Source organism: Macaca mulatta, chromosome 5, assembly GCF_049350105.2.
Source record: "Macaca mulatta isolate MMU2019108-1 chromosome 5, T2T-MMU8v2.0, whole genome shotgun sequence".
Classification (NCBI taxonomy): Eukaryota; Metazoa; Chordata; class Mammalia; order Primates; family Cercopithecidae; genus Macaca; species Macaca mulatta.
In genome coordinates, this window is record NC_133410.1 from 127716665 (window position 1) to 127732553 (window position 15889).

The following is a 15889-nucleotide window of genomic DNA, read 5'->3' on the forward strand; positions in this document are numbered from 1 at the left end:
CTTGCAGTGAGCCGAGATTGTGCCACTGCACTCCAGCCTGGTGACAGAGTGAGACACTTTCTCAAAAAAAAAAAAAAAAAAAGTATTCTGTAAGTCATTAGAAGCACCACAGAATGTCTTAGTATGTGGAGAGGAAGTCTAAGTATACTCTAATATTCGTCGTATTTTAAAATACACCTTTACTTGCTTGCTTATTTATTTATTTATTTACATAGAGACAGGGTCTCACTGTGTTGCCCAGGCTGGTCTCAAATTCCTGGGGTCAATCAATCCTCCCACCTTGGCCTCCCAAAGTATTATAGGCATGAGCCACCATGCGTGGCCTAAAATATACCTTTAATGAGATGTTGAGGTGGGAATATCACTTGAGCCCAAGAGTTTGAGGTTGCAGTACTCTATGATCAGGCCTGTGAATAGCCACTGCATTCATCCTGAGCAATATAGTGAGACCTTGTCTCAAAAAAAAAAAAAAAAAAAAAAAAAACCACGAAAACCCATTTACATTTAAAGCATTTTAAATTTAAAATATTTTCATGCTATGTGAAAATATCTTTTCAATAAAGGCCAGTACTAACTTATATTAGGTAGCATGAAAAGACTCTTAATAGAAACATTTTTATTAATGACAAAACTAATAAAAGAAAATTATATGAAAACTGTGTTTTAGGGGGAAGCATGTAAAGCTTACAGAGAAATGGATTTTCTAACTAACTAAACAATTGAGAATAAAACAATGAAAAATTCAGATGAGAATGGAAAGGGGTTCAGAGACACATCTGAGTATGGATTTTTAATATTGAGAGAAGAATATATTCTGGGTGTACATGGGGAATAATAGGACTTTTACTATGTAGTTTAATTATGTTCATGACTTAAGAAAGATCACTGGTAGATGGTTTAAGTCTATACTGAAGAAAAAAAGACTCTCAATAAAAAGGCCTTTAATAATTAACTTACTGATTACTTTGTAAATAGTGTTTAGTAGTAATGTTTAGTGATATCTAAGACTTTTCTTTCATTACCATCTGTTAAGGTACTTGAAAATCTTATTTAAAAAGCTTTTTTTTAAAAAATCTCATTTTTTATGATTTAATCAAATAGGTACTTACAAGCTGATATAGAAGCCTTTGACATCAGAGAACTAACGCCCAAATTTGATGTGATTCTTCTGGAACCCCCTTTAGAAGAATATTACAGAGAAACTGGCATCACTGCTAATGAAAAGTGCTGGACTTGGGATGATGTATGATGAAACTTTCTACGTTGTAATGAATTATTTATTTTCAAATGAATATGTTTATTTGGTCAGAAAGTGAGATAATAAATATCATCCCTACTTTTGTACGGATTATAAATACAGATTTATAGTGTAAATTATAGCTGAAGGTCCAAGGTACATTGACCAATATTACATTATCTTTAATTTGATTCTTCTTCTCAAGGCAAAAATTGAACATTGAGCAGATAATAAGCAAATAGGCTGTAGAAGACTTACAATTTTGGTCTTAGAGTCCTTGGCTCTTTAAACCATTTACAGTGTAGTAAAGTATGGATAAATAGCGTTTATGGACACATAATCACAATTTTGTTGATTAAATGATGGAGTCCTGCATAAGATGACATGAGAACAACTGACCAAGCCTAGGTAGATGGGACATATGAACACAGAGGAGGTGGCACCTGAACAATATAAATTAGTTGGAATTAGTCAAGAAAGATGTGGGACGGGGCTAACAAGCACAAGGAACAACAAGAACAGAAGGGATGGAGGCAAATGACTATCTGGTTGTGGGGTGGAGGTCCTGTATGTACATTGGTATTGTTGGAACACAGATTGGGACTATCTTGAGGTGATGTGTCAGGAGTTTGGACTTTTATTCTGAAGACATTAATAAGTCTTTGAAGAGTTTTAACCAGTTTTGTAAAAAGGTCAGATTGGTGTTTGGAAGCTGGGGTAGAGTCTGGGAAAGAATTCTGGAAAAATGGCTGGGCATGGTAGCTCATGCCTGTAATCCCAGCACTTTGGGAGGCGAGGCGGGTGGATCACGAGGTCTGGAGTTTGAGAGCAGCCTGATCAACATGGTGAAACCCCAGCTCTACTAAAAATATAAAAATTAGGTGGGCGTGGTGGCACGCACCTATTATCCCAGCTACTTCGGAGGCTGAGGCAGGAGAATCGCTTGAACCCGGGAGGCAGAGGTTGCAGTGAGTTGAGATTGCGCCATTGTACTCCAGCCTGGGCGACAGAGCAAGACTCTGTCTCAAAAAACAGAAAGAATTCTGGAAAAAGGAGAATAATTAGAAGACTCTTTCTTAGAGTAATGTAATGCTGAGATGAAGGGACCCTCAATTAGGGTAATAGTAGGCATGGAAAGAAGGTGATAACTTCAGTAATGTTTAGGAGGTAGATTTGGTAAGATTGAGTGATTGGGATGAGGGGAAGAGTTAAGGATAACTCATGGTCTCTATCTTGGGATAGGTGGATTGAATTGTTACCAACTGAGAGTGAGTTTCAGAAGACAAGCGGGATTAGAGAGGTTAAATAATATTGAATAAGTTGATTTCTAGGTATATGTGAGACATTCAAATGGAAGAGGTCATAGGAATAGAATATGAAACTCTAAGGACAGGCAGATCTGGTTTCAAAATACATATTTTAGAGGATTATCACATAAAATCCATGCAAATAGATGAATTTATCCTGGGATTGTGTCTCAGTATAAAAATGTGGACTGACGGTAAAACCTGGGAAAACATTTACAATTAAATACTACGTATAAAATAAATTTAAAAACGAGTTGTTCAGTGATGAATGAAGAGAACCAGGAGAGTATGAATGTAATGGAAACCAAGGGAACAGTGAGTTTCAAGGAGAGTGTAACCAGGAGCGTCCTGCGCTTCTAGAAAAGATGTGGGGCAAGGAAGGGACTGAAACTGGAAGACATGTTTCTTAGAAAACAGATGGGAATCCTTGCATGTCCCTTTCTGAGTTAATGGTGGTTACTACTCTTAATCATATCTATTTTTCCAAGATTTACCTCTAATTCTTCCTCTTCCTTGAAGCTTTTCCTATTAGCTTTAATATTCCTAGCACTTTTATTTACATTTATGTGGCTCCTATAATGTAAAAGTTTTTCCCCTTCCCTGTTTAAAGTGTTATCTGTATTTATTGTTGAAAAATCAGGCCGGGCGCGGTGGCTCAAGCCTGTAATCCCAGCACTTTGGGAGGCCGAGACGGGCGGATCACGAGGTCAGGAGATCGAGACCATCCTGGCTAACACGGTGAAACCCCGTCTCTACTAAAAAATACAAAAAACTAGCCGGGCGAGGTGGCGGGCGCCTGTAGTCCCAGCTACTCGGGAGGCTGAGGCAGGAGAATGGCATAAACCCGGGAGGCGGAGCTTGCAGTGAGCTGAGATCCGGCCACTGCACTCCAGCCTGGGCGGCAGAGCGAGACTCCGTCTCAAAAAAAAAAAAAAAGAAAAATCAGAAAAGTGCACAGAATGTAGTATTTCTAAGACGTAAGATTAAAGAGTTAATGCTCTTGATATTTATTGCAGATAAGTTTTCCAGATAGGTATAAATTTACATTCCTTTCAGTAGTGTTTAAGAATGTCTAGTTAAGCATATCCTCATTAAAGTTGAATATTAATATTAAAAACCATTTTTTGTCAGTTTGATCAAAAGAAAAAATTTAAGCAATCTGATTATGTCCTTTATTAATAATTAGGCAGAACTTTGTTTTCTCTAACCAATCCGTGAGGTTTCAGCAGTGAGGTACAAGAGCTTCAATTATATATAATAAACTAATACAGTTTTTAAAATAAAGAAATTCTATTTCATATGCAGATTCTTGATTTCAGTTTAATTTCACTGTACTTCAGCTCTGGCTGGCATATTGAAAAATTTTGTCTGGCCCCAGAGCCCTAAGCTCTTAACTTTTATGAGATATTATCCTAAAGAAAGTGCCAGTGGTTAATGTAATAACAAAATGTAAATAAGAAAAGTGTTTGGGTTTCACAGGTATTCTTTTTCATGGTGGAGAGTCAGTAGTGGTCATTGTGTTTTACTTAAGAACACAAGAATTTAATGAAAGTACCAACACTTAACTTTTAGAATTAGTGTCAAAAGAGAATTTTTTTTTTTTTTTTTTTAGCATTTCAGACTTTAAGTAGTAATTGTAGGAAAATATGTGTATTGATTTATTGAGAAGTTCTTCTGTAGATACTAGATATCACAGTCCTCCCGAAACATTTATTGCTATATTTTATTTTTATTTTGTCCCTAACTCTGGGCTCAGTTAAGTGCTTCATTCTTTTTCAGTAAATGATAAAACATTGCTGGAGAATCTCTCTCAAACTCTATCTTAAAAAATTCCATAATCCTATAGCTATTGTTTCCTATAAGCTCTTTCCATATAAAAGCAAGTGTATATATGTATATGTGAGCACATGTGTGTATGTTGTTTGTATATAAAGTAACAAAACAATAGAACAAGTAATTTTAAGGATAATGTTTATTTTCTATTATAGTTCCTAATGGAAACTAATATACTTAAAGAACACATCTATCCTAATCTTAATTGTTGTTCTTTTGGATTTAGGATGAATGGGAAACAAAATACTTTTATGCAATATTGTTTTGATTTCTTACAGATTATGAAGTTAGAAATTGATGAGATTGCAGCACCTCGATCATTTATTTTTCTCTGGTGTGGTTCTGGGGAGGGCCTGGACCTTGGAAGAGTGGTAAGATGGTGCTTTTATAAAGTGGATTTTTAAATTAATAAGAAAAAAAATACAACAGTATGTTGCATAGGATGTTTGAAAGTGGATGTTATTTTGTCCTTTGTTTCTTAAATAATTCTAAAATATTGAGAAAAAAAATTTCCAGAAAAGAACGTAAGAAAGGCAATACTTGTAAGTTAGTTAACCAGCACTAGGGATAAATGTGTAGCTCTTTCAAAAGACGCTTCATTACAAGTACAGGAAGAGAACAGCTTAAAGATTTGAAGCTCCAAATTATACCTCAAAAATGAGCTGCTTGGTGTCATTTACAATTCTTTATGAGTAGCTAAAAAGTATTCTATGAGTAGCTGAAAGTATTCAGGAGCATTGGCTCCTGAAATCCAAATGGAAGTCAAATAAAATTGGAAAAGTAACACAGCATATGGAAGACATGAATGAATGAGAAAGAAGTTATAATACCTGAACTTATTTTAAGTATCTAATATTTAATTGAATTTCAGAGCTTTTTTATTTTGTTTTTGTATTGGAGGTTTTTTTTTTTTTCTTTTTTCTTTTTTTTGGGACAAGGTACCAACTCTGTTGCCCAGGCTAGAGTGCGGTGGCACAGTCATGGCTTACTGCAGCCTCGACCTCCTGAACTCAAGCAGTTTTCCCACCTTAGCCTCCTAATAGCTGGGACCACAGGCACAACACTACCCCTGGCTAATTTTTTTAGTATTTGCAGAGATTAGGTCTTTTTATGTTGCCCAGGCTGGCCTCAAACTCCTGGGCTCAAGGGATCCTCCCACCTCAGCCTCCCAAAGTGTTGGGATTACAGGCATGAGCCACCATTCCTGGGCCTGATTGGCCCTGGCCAAAAGGAACAAAATAATATATATGCTGTTTTAAACAAGAATAACAACAGTATTATGACTAGGTATCAGGAGTCTTAATTTTGCTCTCAATTCGTCTGCTATGTAACAGTAAGACTTTGGGCAAAAAGATACTCGAGGGTCTCAGTTTCGTCACATTTTATTGGTTGACACTTTTCATTTTTATGACATATTACTTACTATACACCAAACTATCTCATTTAATCATTCCAGTTTGGGGAGGTATCCATTTGACAGTTGAAAAATTTAAGTAGGATTATATGAGATAACAAGTATGATTATATGGAAATAAGATTGTGCCCAAATCATGAAATTCTACAATTACTTTATATGCTTTATATAAATAGTAAGGCTGTTGGGTAACATCACTGCTTCTATTATTTATTAACTCCAAGATAGACTATAACTGTATTTCAGTTGAATATCTCCATTTTTTTTTGGTGGTGGCTCTTCAAGATGCTATAGAAAAGTAAGAGTGAAACATATGTTTTTATAGGCATATTGGTATTTACTTTAACTTTAATATCTGACTTTGATCTTTCCTCTCATCTCTCATTCCCCAAATTAGATTGAAAATGATTAGGAGATTTTTATCTTTTTTTTTTTCTTTTGAGACAGAGCCTTGCTTTGTCACCCATGCTGGAATGCAGTTGTGCTATCTTGGCTCACTGTAAAGCCCTGCTTCCCAATTGAAGCGATTCTCCTGCTTCAGCCTCCTGAGTAGCCATCCAGGAGGTTTTTATCTTATTTGCTTATGCAGCAGTTTATCATACTGGTGAGAGTTTGGCGAAAAATGATTTAAGATTTAGAAAAATAATTCAGCATGAGAAATACTCATGAGCTTTTGATAAATTAGTGGATTAGGGCATGTAGAATTTAGGTCAGAGTGATGTTAATGACACGGTGCAAAATAAATATTTAGTAACAGGAACAAATATTGATCTTGATTTCGGAGATTTTAAAATAAAACTCTGCTGGGTGCAGTGGCTCATATCTGTCATCCCAGCACTTTGAGAGACAGAGGCGGGCAGATCACTTGAGGCCAGGAGTTCAAGACCAGCCTGGCCAACATGGTGAAACCCCATCTCTACTAAAAATACAAAAATTAGCATGGCATGGTGGCACGTGCTTGTGGTCCCAGCCAGTTGGGAAGCTGAGGCATGAGAATCACTTGAACCTGGGAAGCGGAGGTTGCAGTGAGTGAAGATTACACTCCTGAACTCCCGCCAGGGTGAGACTCCGTCTCTAAATAAATAAATTAATTAATTAAATAAAATAAAATTCTAAGTTTCATTTTGAGGTGTTATCTTACATTACCCAATAAGCATTCCTGAAAAGTGTATGTTTTATACTCTACTATATCTTTTTTTTTTTTTTTGGTTCAGGGGGAACTCCCAACAGGATTTCCTGTGGTGGAAAGGAAGCTTGTTGGAAAGTTTTTTGTTTTTTGTTTTTTTTTTTAATTATACTTTAAGTTCTGGGATACATGTGCAGACCATGCAGGTTTGTTACGTAGGTATACACGTGCCATGGTGGTTTGCTGCACCCATCAACCTGTAATCTACATTAGGTATTTCTCCTAATGCTATCCCTCCCCTAGTCCCCAACCCCCCTCTACTATATCTTTATATGTACTTGATCATCATACCAGCAATACTGTACTTATTTATTTATTTTTCCTTCGTTTATTCTTAAGTTGATGGGGATAGGGACTGTGTCTTATTCATGTTTTTATTCCCAGCAGCTACGCAGCACTAGCATATGGTAGACTTTCAGATGTCACTGTGAGCAATCATTTAGCTGGTATTTGTTTTATGTTAATGTGTAACAGCTTCTAGGTCATTAAGGTTCACATCTCTATTTTCTAGGTTATGTAGAGATGAAAGTACCATTTTACCCAACAAAGAGATACATGTAGCAATTTTAAGTTTGAACATTTTTACAGTTGTATTAAATATAGAAATAAGGTTTTATAAGACTCTCATTTGAAGTTAGCATTTAGAAGATTTTCAACAGTGTACAGCTTTGTCAGAGAATAGAATATTGAGGTGGTGGGAATCAAATTGTGTTTTGGATTATTTTGTGATTACAGAAGGTCTGAGCGCTTAAAATTTAAAACCCCATGTCCATTGATGACACTAGAATGTAGAATTGGGAGATGATGTAATCCTTTCTATGTTTTGATAGTCAACTATATATGTGACGTTGATATCCAGAAGGTATATATGTATTCCGTATTATGGCTATATATTTAAAGACTGGCATTTCTTTTTATATTCTACACTGAAAAAAAATTACCTTGAAACCTTGGAATATAGTGTCTGAAGCCTCTAGAAAGTTTTTTTTTAAAGCTAGTTGGTTATTGTAAGTATTGTTTATTTCTTTAAGTTAAGGATTTCTGTTTAAAATTCTTTTGTTTCTAGTGTTTACGAAAATGGGGCTACAGAAGATGTGAAGATATTTGTTGGATTAAAACCAATAAAAACAATCCTGGGAAGACTAAGACTTTAGATCCAAAGGCTGTCTTTCAGAGAACAAAGGTATTGCCTTTACTGATTTGTTTTTTTAAATTTTCATGGTTTTCTCTCAAGCTTTTCCAAATCACTATATACTGTTTAATTAACTTTAGTAAAAAGGTCCTTTTCTTAGACTGGTGAAGATAGCATTGAGCATTACAGGAATACATCCAAATTTGTTTTAAAATGTTTTATTCATTGTCTTAGATAACCCCACCATGCTAAAAAGGGGAGTATATATTCCTCTATGTCCTAAATGCCATATTTCTATTAGATAAAGGCTTTTGATCACACTGACCTGTGGAATTTTTCTAGGCTCAGAAAGAAGAGAGAGCCGCAAAACTCTAGCTGGCCAGCTTAGAGACATATTTCTCTCTTCTTTCCTTCTTTTTCCTTTACAAGAACCCCTGAGAACTTCTGTTTCTTGTGACTCTGAGTTGCTAGTATCAGGTTTTAACAGGTTTTGTTCTTTACTTTTTAGGGAGCCACTGGTGGGAGGGTCTTTCTTATTAAGTCTTTTTTGGACTGGAATCATGCCTAGGTAATGAAGCCTCCGTAAAAATTCCAAGACAGGGGTTGGAGAGCTTCTGGGTTGGTGAACCTGTGGAGTTTCTGGGACTGTGGTCCACTTGGAGAGGGCACAGCAGCTCCATGCCCCATGCCCCATACTTTTCATTATATATCTCTTCCATCTGGCTGTTTTGAGTTGTATCCTTTTATAATAAATAGATCATAGTAAGTAAAGAGCTTTCCTGAATTCCTTGAGCTGTTCTAGCAAATGATCTAACTCGAGGAGGAGGTCGTGGGAACCTCTGATTTATAGCCAGTTGGTCAGAAGCACAGGTGACAATCTGGACTTGTGATTGGTATCTGAAGGTGGTGCAATCATGTGGTTCTCAGCCCTTGACCTGTGGGGTCTGCACTAACTAGGTAGATAGTGTCAGAATTGAATTGAATGTGTTGATGAAGAAATGAAGAATTGCTTGGTATGGGAAAAATCCACACATCTGGGATCAGAAATGAAGTATTCTGAAAATACTGAGTGTTGTAAGTGAGAGTGTAGAAAAGAGTTTTTCTTATTTACATGGCAGTCTATCCTCATCCAGAGATCCAGGTTTTCCTGTTGTTTTGTTGCCCATAGAACTGTATCTCACCAGAAATGGTGGCTCACTTCTATAATCCCTGCACTTTGGGAGGCCGAGGTAGGTAGATCACCTGAGCCCAGGAATTTGAGACCAGCCTGAGCAACATGGCGAGACCCTGTCTTTACAAAAAATTTAAAAATTAGCCAGGTGTGGTGGTGTGTTCCTGTGGTCCCAGCTACTTGGGAGGCTGAGGCAGGGGGATCACTTGAGCCCAGGAGATCAAGGCTGCAGTGAGCTGAGATCGTGCCACTGTACTCCAGCCTGGGTGACAGAGTGAGACCTAGTCTCAAAAAAGAGAGAAATAACTGTATCCCAAAGATTTGGAGAAATGAGGATTGTTTTAGAATTGAGGACGTCAATGTAAAAGGTTTTGGAATGACTGTTGATTAAAAGAGATTAATTGGTCTGCTCTTGTTATTTAGGAACACTGCCTCATGGGGATCAAAGGAACTGTGAAGCGTAGCACAGATGGGGACTTCATTCATGCTAATGTTGACATTGACTTAATTATCACAGAAGAACCTGAAATTGGCAATATAGAAAAACCTGTAGAAATTTTTCATATAATTGAGCATTTTTGTCTTGGTAGAAGACGCCTTCATCTATTTGGAAGAGATAGTACAATTCGACCAGGTAGGACCTCAGTTAAAACAACAACAACTTTATGATTCTTTGGGTTATGCATGTCAAGAAATAGGACACGGTGCTGTGTGAAATAAAGTTCTTATGCATTTGATTCCTTTTCTTGCTGTACTCAAATATGAACAGTTTCAGGTCCATAGCAAAATTGAGAGGAAGACACAGAGACTTTCCATATACCTTCTGCCCCACACATGCATAACCTTTCCAATTATCAATATCTCCCACCAGAGTGGTACATTTGTTACAAATGATGAACCTACATTGACACGTCATAATCACTCAAAGTCCACGGTTTACATTAGGATTCACTCTTGGTGTAGTAATTCTGTGAGTTTGGACAAATGTATAATGACATCTATCCACCATTATAGGATCATACTCAATAGTTTCACTGCCCTAAAAATCCTCCATGCTCCACTTATTCATCCCTACCCACAACCCTTGACAACCACTTATCTTTTTACTGTCTCCATAATTTGCCTTTGTCAGAATGTTATATAGTTGGAATTGTATAGTATGTGGCTTTTTTAGATTGGCTTCTTTCATTTGGTAATTGGCATTTAAGATTTCTCCATTCCTTTTCATGGTTTGATAGGTCATTTCTTTTTAGTGCTGAATAATATTCCATTGGATGTACCACAGTTTATGTATCCATTTACCTACTGAAGGACATCTTCCAAGTTTTGGCAGTTATGAATAAGCTACAGTGGAAATCTGTGTACAGGTTTTTGTGTGGTCATAAGTTTTCAGCTCCTTTGAGTAAATGCCAGGGAGCACAAATGCTGGACTGCATGGTAAGAATGTGTTTAATTTTGTAAGTAACTGCCACGACTGTCTTCTGAAGTGCCTGTACCTTTTTGCATTTCCACCGGCAGTGAGAGTTCCTGTTGCTCCACATCCTCACCAGCATTTGGTGTTGTCAGTGTTCAGGATTTTGGCAATTTTAGTGTGTGTGTAGTAGTATCACATTGTTGTTTTAATTTGCATTTTTCTGATGGCGTATGATGTAGAACATCTTTTCATATGCTTATTTGCTATCTGTATGCCTTATTTGGTGAGATGTCTTTTAAGGTCTTTGGCCCGTTTTTTATTTGGCTGTTTGTTTTCTTATTGTTGACGTTTGAGAGTTAGTTGTATATTTTGCAGAATAGTACTTTATCAGATTTGTTTTTGCAAATATTTTCTCTTATTCGGTGACTGTCTTCTCATTGCCTTGTTACATGTTTATTTTTATTTAATTAATTTCTGCTTTTTTATTTTCTTTCTACTTTCTTTGGATTTACTTGGTGTCTTTCTATCTGAAGTATTTTTAGATTGATATTCAGGTTAGGGGTAAGGTTTAATTTTGTACTTGTAAACTACTAGTATAAAAAGAAAGAAATTGAATAGGCAAGAGTTTCAAGAAAGAAACTCTTGCAAAAATTTAGTATTAGCTACATTAAAATAATGAAGAACAATCTGATTGATCGAAGTATAGGTGTTTGGGAGTTAGCCATATAAATAATAGTATGTGCAATTGAGAGTCTGTTCAAGAGACCTTAATTTATGGCCAGGCACTCTGGCTTACGCCTGTAATCCCAGCACTTTGGGAGGCCGGGGTGGGCAGATCACTTGAGGTCAGGAGTTTGAGACCAGCCTGGGCAACATGGTGAAATCCTGTCTCTACTAAAAATACAAAAATTAGCTGGATGTGGTGGTGTGTGCCTGTAATCCCAACTACTTGGGAGGCTGAGGCGGAAGAATCGCTTGAACCTGGGAGGCAGAGGTTGCAGTAAGCCGAGATTGTGCCACTGTACTCCAGCCAGGGTGACAGAGTAAGACTCTGTCTCGAAAAAAGAAAAAAAAGACCTTAGTTTATTAAGTTGCTCCTCAAATACACTTCTTCCTCAAGGAAATAGCCTAAGATATTTCACATATACCTTAGGAATACCATTTACCATTGCGTTAAAATAAAGGTTTACAGATAACTATGTGAGTCAAATATACTCCGAAGCCAGACAATTTTTTTTTTTTTTTTTTGAGACAAGGTCTCACTCTGTGGTCCAGGCTGGAGTGCAGTGGCACGATCTTGGTTCACTGCAACCCCTGCCTCCTGGGTTCAAGTGATTCAACCTCCTGAGTAGCTGGGACTACAGGTGTGCGCCACCACGCCTGGCTAATTTTTTGTATTTTTGTTAGAGACGAAGTTTCACCATGTTGGCCAAGCTAGTCTCGAACTCCTGACCCCAAGTGATCGCCCGCCTCGGCCTTCCAAGTGCTGGGATTACAAGTGTGAGCCACCAGACCCAAGCCAGACTATTTTAAACTTACTCTGTTCTTAGTAATACTTTTCAAATTTCTAGTAAAACACAATGTTGCAGTGCAGAATTTGGAAGAGAGGGGAGTCCCTTGGACTTCTACAGCCAGTTTACTCTGCAAAGATGCCCATGTTTTATGTAAGAGACAATATAGCAAGGGAGACAGAGTATTAGTTATTTCTATTATATCTTTAAATTTTCTGTTTCTTATTGTTTGTGGTGTTGTGTTCCACATATATTGAATATCATGTTCCATAATACCACAAACGTGCCAAAAAACAAACTAGAAGGCAGCAAATAAAAATCTCATGGATTTAATAGTCAGTGAGAGCCCACAGGTGTGGAATGTGCTTCTTGATCATGGTATCTGTCAGGTCATACATAAAAGGCACAGTATAATTGACCTTTTTTTCTTCAACTATTATAAATCTTATTGTATTCCTGCACTGTTAGAAACTAAAAATGTTTTGAAAAACAATGAACTAAGTATTGTACAGAAATGGCTACTGTATTTTAGAATGTGATCCTAGTGAAATATTTTTCATTTTATAGCTTTTTATGATGCATCTACTTTTCTAAGAAATAACCTAAGGATGATGGGGCAGATATAACCCTAATTTTGCCGATAAATAACCTAATTCTTAGGGATAATTGAACCTGTCCCAAATAATGCTGTGTCTCTTGTAATGCTCCAGAGGCATATTTCCAGGGACCCTTGCAAAAGACATGTCTATAAGAGTCACCACACCCAGAGAACCCCAAAGCATGGTGTCTGTATTGGGTATTTGTAGTTAATTTTGTAGTTCCTTCTATTCTAGAGACAGTTTAATTAATCAGAAAATATCCTTATTAGAAGCAGAGCTGTCTAGCAATATAATTGACAAAATAGCTTTTTACCTACAGAAGTATAATGTGCAGTGGAGATTCTGAGAAAGAAGAAATAATTTTCATTTTATGTAAGAAATATATTTGAGTTGGATGTTGAAGGGTGGGATTTTTAACAGGTTGACAGGTTAGAAAAGAAAATAATATGGGCACAAAAATAGGGGTTAGTATAGAAGAAGTTACTATAGTAGTTCATTGTTTTACTTAGAGGTTCATGAAAAGCATTAATGAGAAGTGTTATTGGAAAGTTCATTCAGCCATCATTGTAAAAGATCTTATATTTCATATTTATGAATTTGGGCTTTGTGGAAACAGTTGGAAGGTTTTTGAGCAGAGAAGTGACATGTTTTAATCTTTGCTTTAGGTTTTCCACTTTTAGAGGGAGGAGAAGCTATAGGTTATGAGATCATTACAGTATATATGTATGTCTGTGACATGTGTTACATGGTAGGGTATTGACTTTGTTAAAAAAAACGGGGGGGGGGCTTAAATTTGAGTGTAGCAGTAGAAATGGAAAGATAGGAATGAGTAGGAGTAACATGGTAGTGGTTAAATTTCTCAGACCTGTCAACTGAGAATATTTTCTAGTTAGCAAGTGTAGAGCAAAAGTTGGCTCCAAGATTTTAATCAGAAAATGGCACCATTTACATAAATAGGAAGATTATATATAACTTATTACAGTTTCACTAAACCCAAACTCAGTGTAATGTATAGGATTTTTTTTCTCTAAGTTCTATTCTCACAAAAGATAGTACATGGATGGGGACAATGAAGAGGATATATTACAAAAGTTACAGTCTAGAAGGAAAAACAAGATATATACCTGTTAAATCTTTAAAACATTACCACAGTTAAGTGCTATTCTGTAAAAGGTATCAATATGGGATGAATGATGGGGACATCTTTAAGAATGCATTGGGGATTTGAACTAGCTTCTAAAGAATTAATAATAGAAGAGAAAATTGCAAATAAAAAGTATAATCTTTGTTTCCTCCATTGCAGGCTGGCTCACAGTTGGACCAACACTTACAAATAGCAACTACAATGCGGAAACATATGCATCCTATTTCAGTGCTCCTAATTCCTACTTGACTGGTTGTACAGAAGAAATTGAGAGACTTCGACCAAAATCACCTCCTCCCAAATCTAAATCTGACCGAGGAGGTGGAGCTCCCAGAGGTGGAGGAAGAGGTGGAACTTCTGCTGGCCGTGGACGAGAAAGAAATCGATCTAACTTCCGAGGAGAAAGAGGTGGCTTTAGAGGGGGCCGTGGAGGAGCACACAGAGGTGGCTTTCCACCCCGATAATTGTTGAAGACATTGAACCTATTCATCCTCCTCTAACCTTCTTTACTGTAATTAAATTTCAAGTGGGAGACTTAACTTTAGAACTCACTTCCAGCTTGCACTTTGCTTTAATTTCTCTGAGCTCCAGGAATGTCTTAGCCAGCCTCGCTTGCGGTTGTCACACACACTGTCTCATTTTTTTTCAGGATGAATGAATAATCCTGCCTTTTGTTATGTGCATGAACAGAATGGAACAATTCAAGTAGCTTCATCTTCAGAGACTGAATTTATTCTGACAGACTTCAATTAATTACAAAGGATTTTGCTAATTTTGGGGAATAAATAATGGAAAAAGATCCAGTCTGTGGTATCATGCTAGTGCTGACAGGAGTTGGTAATGCACATCCTGTCACTGCTGCTATAGCAAATGGGGAGCTGTTTGGGACCCTGATAGAGTAGGGTTGGAACAGATGGTAAGCTTCTGTCAGGGTTTTAACATTTTCTTGATGAAACAATAAAAAGAGGTGAGCTTTTTCATCTTTTTTTTAAGTTTTAAATAAACTCAGATATAATTTGAATACTGAAGAAATTAAGAGACTTTGAACAAAATCACCTCTTCCCAAATCTAAAATCTGATAGGGGAGGTGGAGATTCCAGGGATGGGTGAAAGAAGAGATGGAACTTAGTAGGCAGACTTTAAAAAAAAAAAAGGTCATCATCATAATCTCAATTTTGTGGCTATGACTCCTAATCATGCTTCCTAAGAAGCAAAGGAGGACAAATATTCATGTGCTAGATAGCACTCTGGTGTGAACTTGAACTGGGATTGACCTTAAATTTTATATTCCTCAAATAAAAGAGAGGCAACAACAAGGCATCTCATTATCAGATGCTTGGTTTAAACATTTTGGGACTAAAATACTTGGTGATTTTAGTCATACATATGACATACACCTTTAAACTTCTTACGGAGATAGTTTAATGTAAAACCAACTATAGAAAACCCTCAACTTAAGGATACAACTTGGAAATTGGAACTGCTATTGCCTTTTATTAAAACCATATGGTGTGATGTTTGTTTTTAAAATTATATAAGACTTTATGCTGTCATTTCTCTTGCTATACTGTAATTCATGTTTTAAATGAATTTGATAATGAAATTATACTGTTATTCTTGATGAATACTTTTCTTATTTTTATGATTTTTCTAATGAAACTTTAAACTTTTGAGATTTGAGTCTGTTTTCTATAAGTAGAATTACTGTTGTTACCAGTTGAAAAAGGACTGACCTAAAATCAATCTCTTTTTTTTGTCTGATGGATTTTAATGACCATTCTGTGCTCATATTATACCTAAGATGAGATTATAGTACATCCACCAAAGACTCAGTTTGAAGATAAGGACTGAATGATAGAAGAAATAAGGCTGAGATCCTTAAAAGCCTAGTACTATTTAGTACAAGAAAGCATGTTTTTGCTGAAATTATGGTTTTTGCTG

General features: G+C 36.5%; 1 protein-coding gene across 1 annotated transcript in view; it reads left to right on the forward strand.

Annotated features, from left to right (window-relative positions):
* METTL14 (methyltransferase 14, N6-adenosine-methyltransferase non-catalytic subunit) overlaps positions 1–14785 on the forward strand; it is a 25294-nt gene extending 10509 nt beyond the window's left edge. The window contains exons 7-11 of the mRNA NM_001261720.1: positions 1102–1243; positions 4656–4748; positions 8044–8160; positions 9704–9914; positions 14108–14785. Of these exons, the coding sequence (NP_001248649.1) occupies positions 1102–1243; positions 4656–4748; positions 8044–8160; positions 9704–9914; positions 14108–14412 (868 nt within the window). The 3' untranslated portion in view covers positions 14413–14785. The remainder of the gene's footprint in view (positions 1–1101; positions 1244–4655; positions 4749–8043; positions 8161–9703; positions 9915–14107) is intronic.
* Positions 14786–15889: the final 1104 nt, after the last annotated feature.